The sequence below is a fragment of the Rhinatrema bivittatum genome, chromosome 5 (genome assembly GCF_901001135.1).
Source record: "Rhinatrema bivittatum chromosome 5, aRhiBiv1.1, whole genome shotgun sequence".
NCBI lineage: Eukaryota > Metazoa > Chordata > Amphibia > Gymnophiona > Rhinatrematidae > Rhinatrema > Rhinatrema bivittatum.
In genome coordinates, this window is record NC_042619.1 from 9,859,591 (window position 1) to 9,865,999 (window position 6,409).

At 40.9% G+C, this 6,409-nt stretch overlaps 1 protein-coding gene across 1 annotated transcript in view; it reads left to right on the plus strand.

The window, feature by feature from the left end:
- The window catches only part of LOC115091790 (oocyte zinc finger protein XlCOF6-like), a 29,041-nt gene extending 23,301 nt beyond the window's left edge, over nucleotides 1-5,740 (plus strand). Inside the window, exons 2-3 of the mRNA XM_029602000.1 lie at nucleotides 1,897-2,010; nucleotides 2,616-5,740. Of these exons, the coding sequence (XP_029457860.1) occupies nucleotides 1,897-2,010; nucleotides 2,616-4,885 (2,384 nt within the window). The 3' untranslated portion in view covers nucleotides 4,886-5,740. The remainder of the gene's footprint in view (nucleotides 1-1,896; nucleotides 2,011-2,615) is intronic.
- The last annotated feature ends 669 nt before the right edge of the window (nucleotides 5,741-6,409 follow it).

Consider the following 6,409-nt stretch of genomic DNA (forward strand, 5'->3'; position numbering starts at 1 on the left):
GGAAACAAGAGAATGATAAGCCTGACATCATGCCGGGCAAGAAGCCATTTTTAAAAACAAAATCACTGGCCATATATATACGCAAGGCTTAGTGGGGTAGAGTGAACATGGTTAGAACAAGGGGGAAGTCTCGTCTTGCTAATCTTTTAGAAATTTTGAAGTAGTAAATAAACATGGAGATAAAAGTGAACCAGTTGATAAAGTGTTTTTGGACGTTGAGAAGGCATTTGATAAAGTCCCCGTCAGGAAATTACAGAATCATGGGATAGGAGGCAAGGTTATACTGTGGACTGGTAACTGGTTAAAAGGCCGGAAACAGAAGGTAGGACTAAATGGTCAGTTTTCCAACTGGAGAAATGTTGTGAGTGGAGCACCAAAGTGATTGATATTGGGACCTGTGCATAAATGATTTGGAAAAAATTAGCTGCGGCAGTCAAAAAAGCAAACAATGTTAGGAATTATTAGGAAGGGAATGGTGAATAAAACGGAAAATGTCATAATGCCTCTGTATCGCTCCATGGTGAGACCGCACCTTGAATATTGTGTACAATTCTGGTCGCCGCATCGCAAAAAAGATATAATTGCGATGGAGAAGGTACAGAGAAGGGCAACCAAAATGATAAGGGGAATGGAACAGTTCCCCTATGAGGAAAGGCTGAAGAGGTTAGGGCTGTTCAGCTTGGAGAAGAGACGGCTGAAGGGGGGGATATGATAGAGGTCTTTAAAATCATGAGAGGTCTAGAACGGGTAGATGTGACTCGGTTATTTTCACTTTCGAATAATAGAAGGACTAGGGGGGCACTCCATGAAGTTAGCAAGTAGCACATTTAAGACTAATCGGAGAAAATTCTTTTTCACTCAGCGCACAATTAAACTCTGGAATTCAATGCCAGAGGATGTGGTTAAGGCAGTTAGTGTAACTGAGTTTAAGGTTTGGATAAGTTTATGAAGGAGAAGTCCATTAACTGCTATTAATCAAGTTGACTTAGGGAATAGCCACTGCTATTAATTGCATCAGTAGCTTGGGATCTTCTTAGTGTTTGGGTAATTGCCAGGTTCTTATGGCCTGGATTGGCCTCTGTTGGAAACAGGATGCTGGGCTTGATGGACCCTTGATCTGAGATATGGCATTTCTTATGTTCTTATGAACAATGAGTGACATGATCAAATTTGTAGATGATACAAAATTATTAAAAGTTGTTTAAAAAAGCAGTGGAATGTGAAGTAATGCTGGGCATCTGTGGTAAATTTTCAGGAATTCTTTCTCAAACTCCTTTTGCCAATAATACTAACAGCTGCCAGGAACTAGAGACTAGGAATGTGCATTCGGCAGCCATTCATTCATTCATTCATTCATTCATTTCACTGTTACACCTGTACCTCACAGACTTAGAGTACATGCATGAATAGTTATGCATGTAACGGTGAAATGAATGAACGAATGGCCACCAAATTCACATCCCTGCTTTACTATTAACAATTATAGGGATGTGCATTCAATGGCTATTCGTTCATTTGTTTCGCCATTACGTATATATGCATGTACTTTACGTCTGCGAGATACACACCTACTGACAAAACGAATGAACGAATGGCCGCTGAATGCACATCCCTAGCAGAGACTGCACTTTTAAGCCTTGCTACATGGCCGAAACAGCTTAAGGCAGAGAAAACCAAAGATGACATAGCTACTGCATGCTAGGAAACAGACAGTTATTCTTTAGCAGCTTACTTTTACCTGATTCAGTAAAAAAATAAAGTTGTTCTGCTTTATAATTCAGCACAATACATCGCTCACCTTACACAGTCAGTAGGAGAGGCAGAGGTGCAATAAAGCTTCCTTCAGATAATGAGGATTGTGTGTATTGAGATTCTCTTATCTCATCCCTGTAACAGGCTCTCTGACTGTCACCCCGGATATTATATCCCACATTGAGCGAGGGGAAGAGCCGTACATCAGGGAGGAGTCGGGATCAGAGGAAGGAGAAAGAGGAGAAAGCAGCTGCTCAGGTGAGTCCAGGAATAAGAGGGACGGGAGCTGCAGAGACCCCTTCACAAGCCCCTCTGGGATCTCTTTAATCACTGACCTGGTTATGATCTCCCTGCGTATCTTGTCAAGCCTCACTGCTTACACTGCTCTCGCTGTGGCCTTCACCCTTCTTTACACTCCCCTCACTCCCAGCTGTCAGCCTTACAAGCTGTGACCGCCTGCAAGCTATTACTTCTCTCTTACCATCATCTCCCCGTTATATCACAACCTTCTCCTCCTATTATTTTACCTAAGGAAGCACCTCCTGCTTTTACCACTGCCCTCTGTTTGGAGTCAGCTTGATCCAGTCCTGGTTTTATCTCAAAGCTCCGTGTGTTTCTATTTTACTCTGTACAGGAACAGGAAGTGCTTTAGCTGCCTCTCCTGGTCACTGTTTTAGGTCGTGTCCCAGGATCAGAGGTTCTGTGCTGGAGTCAGGAATCTCCCAGTGGGGAATTCTCTCCATCATTAATTGAAAATCTTTTCTTCCCTGCTCACCCTGACCTCCCCTTAATTCAGAGCCCTTCACGTCTCTGAAGCGGCTCCAGCAAACAGAATAATGACTTTGTGTTTTCTTTTTATGTAGGAAATGAGGATCCCAGAAACAATAATCCAGAGCGACATCACAGGGAGCTCATTGATAATGAAAAAGTAAAGAAGATTTTATCTGAAAGAAAGAGAGAGGAGACTTCTCCATGTGCTGACTGGGGAAAAAATTGTATCTTAGAAAAGAATCAGAAGAATTCAACAGCAGACTCAGCCACCAATTGTAATGTGTGTGAGGAAAGTGCCTGTAATATCACAGGTACAAGGGAAGAGCAGAGAACAGAACAAAGATGTGCCTGTGATGCATGTGAGATTCATCTCAGAGATCCTGTACCTCTGGAATCACAACAGAGACCATGCACTGAGGAGAGAACATCTACCACTACAGTCTATGGGAAAACCTTCAGTCAGGATGGAGAACTACAGGAACAAAAGAAAACATACACTGGAGAGGGACTTTTTTCATTTGCTGAGTGCAGGAATGGTTTCATTAAGAAAGGAGCTCTTGAACATTATGAAATCCACAGAGGAGAGAGAGCATTTCCATGTACTAAATGTGATAAAAGTTTCATTACAAAATCAAGCCTAATATTTCACAGGAAAATCCACAAAGGGGAGAGACCATTTTCATGTATGGAGTGTAATAAAAGATTTAATCAGAAGACAAACCTTGAAAAGCACCAAAGAATCCATACTGGAGAGAAACCATTTTCATGTACAGAGTGTAGTAGAAGCTTCAATCAGAAGATACATCTCACAAATCACCTAAAAATCCACACAGGGGAGAGATCCTTTTCATGTACTGAGTGTAGTAAAAGTTTCAATCAAAAGGTAACCCTTTTAAACCACCAGAAAATCCATACAGGGGAGAGACCATTTTCATGTCTTGAGTGTAGTAAAAGCTTCAATCAAAAGGCAAGCCTCTTAAACCACCAGAAAATCCACACAGGGGAGAGATCATTTTCATGTACTAAATGTAGCAAAAGCTTCAATCAAAAGGCAAGCCTCTTTAACCACCAGAAAATTCACACAGAGGAGAGACCATTTTCATGTATGGAATGTAGTAAAAGCTTTAAATGGAAAATAAGCCTAACAAACCACCAGAAAATCCATGCAGGGGAGAGACCATTTAAATGCACTGAGTGTGGTAAAACCTTTGTGTGGCAGACAGCCCTCCGAAACCACCAGATAATCCACACTGGGGAGAGACCAGTTAAATCATTTGAATGTACTGAGTGTGGTAAAACATTTGTTTGGCAGACAGCTCTCCGAAAGCACCAGATAATTCACACTGGGGAGAGACCATTTTCATGTACTGAGTGCAGTAAAAGCTTCAGACAGAAGATAACCCTCATACGACACCAGAAAATCCACACAGTTGAGCGATCCTTTTCATGTACTGAATGTAGTAAAAGCTTTAAACTAAAGAAACATCTCACAAACCACCAGAAAATCCACACAGGGGAGAGATCCTTTTCATGTATTGACTGTAGTAAAAGCTTCAATAAAAAGGCAAGCCTCTTAAACCACCAAAAAATCCACACAGCTGAGAGACAATTTTCATGTCTTGAGTGTAGTAAAAGCTTTAATCAAAAGGCAAGCCTCTTTAACCACCAGAAAATACATAAAGAGGAAAGACCATTTTCATGTATGCAGTGTAGTAAAAGCTTCAAGTGGAAGATAATCCTAACAAACCACCAGAAAATCCACACAGAGGAGAGACCATTTTCTTGTATGGAGTGTAGTAAAAGCTTCAAGTGGAAGACAGGCCTAACAAATCACCAGAAAATCCACACAGGGGAGAGATCCTTTTCATGTACTGAGTGTAACAAATGCTTCAATCAAAAGGTAAGCCTTTTAAACCACCAGAAAATCCACACAGGGGATAGATCCTTTTCATGTACTGAGTGTAGTAAAAGCTTCAAACAAAAAGCAAGCCTCTTTAACCACCAGAAAATCCACACAGAGGAGAGACCATTTTCATGCACGGAGTGTAATAAAAGCTTCAAATGGAAGAGAAGCCTAACAAACCACCAAAAAATCCACACAGGGGAGAGACCATTTAAATGCATTGAGTGTGGTAAAACATTTGTGTGTCAGGCAGCCCTCCGAAAGCATGAGATAATTCACACTGGTGAGAGACCTTTTAAATCATTTAAATGCACTGAATGTGATAAAACATTTGTGTGGCAGACGTCCCTCCGAAACCACCAGATAATCCACACTGGGGAGAGACCATTTTCATGTACTGAGTGTAGTAAAAGCTTCAGACAGAAGATAAACCTCACACGTCACTGGAAATCCACATAGGGCAGAGGTTTTTTCATGTACTGAGTGTAACAAAAGCGTCAAGCAGAAGATAAGCCTAACAAACCACCAGAAAATCCACGCAGGGGCGAGACCTTTTTCATGAAGTGAGTGTAGTGTAACTTCAATCAAAATGCAAGCCTCTTAAACCACCAGAAAATCCACTGAGATGAGAGAACCATTTTTATATATGGAGTGTAGTAAAAGCTTCAAATGGAAGATAGGCCTAACACATCACCTGAAAATCCACACAGAGAGAGATCCTTTTCATATACTGAGAGTAGTAAAAGCTTCAATAGAAAGACAAGCCTCTTAAACCACCAGGAAATCCACAAAGGGGAGAGACGATTTTCATGTGCTTCATGCAGAAGATAAGTCTAACAAACCACCAGAAAATTCACACAGAGCAGATACCATTTTCATGTATGGAGTGTAGTAAAAGCTTCATATGGATGATAGGACTAACAAATCACCATAAAATCCATACAAGGATTCCTTTTCATGTACTGAATTTAGTAAAATATTTCAATCAAAAGGCAAGCCTTTTAAACTACCAGAACATCCACAGAGGGAACAGACCATTCTCATGTCCTGAATGTAATAAAAGCTTCAAATGGAAGAGAGGCTTAACAAATCACCAGAAAATCCACACAGAGGACAGATTATTTACATGTATTGAGTGTAGTAAAAGCTGCAGTTGGAGGACAAACCACAGCGAGATTGGTAATTGCAGCACAGGAGAGTAGAAAGTTCTTTTTTACTCAACGCACTCTGGAATTTGTTGCCGGAGGATGTGGTTAGTGCAGTTAATATAGCTGTGTTTTAAAAAGGATTGGATAAGTTCTTGGAGGAGAAGTCCATTACCTGCTATTAAGTTCACTTAGAGAATAGCCACTGCCATTAGCAATGGTTACGTGGAATAGACTTAGTTTTTGGGTACTTGCCAGGTTCTTATGGCCTGGATTGGCCACTGTTGGAAACAGGATGCTGGGCTTGATGGACCCTTGGTCTGACCCAGTATGGCATTTTCTTATGTTCTTATGAGAGAGTGCACAGCCAGCATAGAAAAGAGTGGTAAAACTGACAAATGCAGATTCTTCAGGAAAAGGTTACACATCTCATCACTGGGTGTGATATGCTGTGATATGCTGATGTCAAATGGCCTATATAACAGAGAAACACAGCAAGATAGCACAGTTTATTCATTGGAAGCTGTGTACACATTTAACATTGACATATCAAACATTGGGAGCACAACCCTAATAGAATAGTGGAGAATGAAGAAGTTGTGATCATCTGAGACTATTCTTTACCCACAAACAGGAACATTTTTGTGTGAAAACCAGATATTGTGTTGAAAGATAAGAACAGCATTGCTGATAGGGGTTCAGTGCCCAGCAATTATTCTGTGGATCGTATGGAGAAAGCAAAGATCCTTAAGTACCAAGAGATGCAGAGACTGAGAAAATATGGCAGAAAGATACTGAAATAATCCCAATCCTATTGGGTGCCACTGGTCTGATTAAG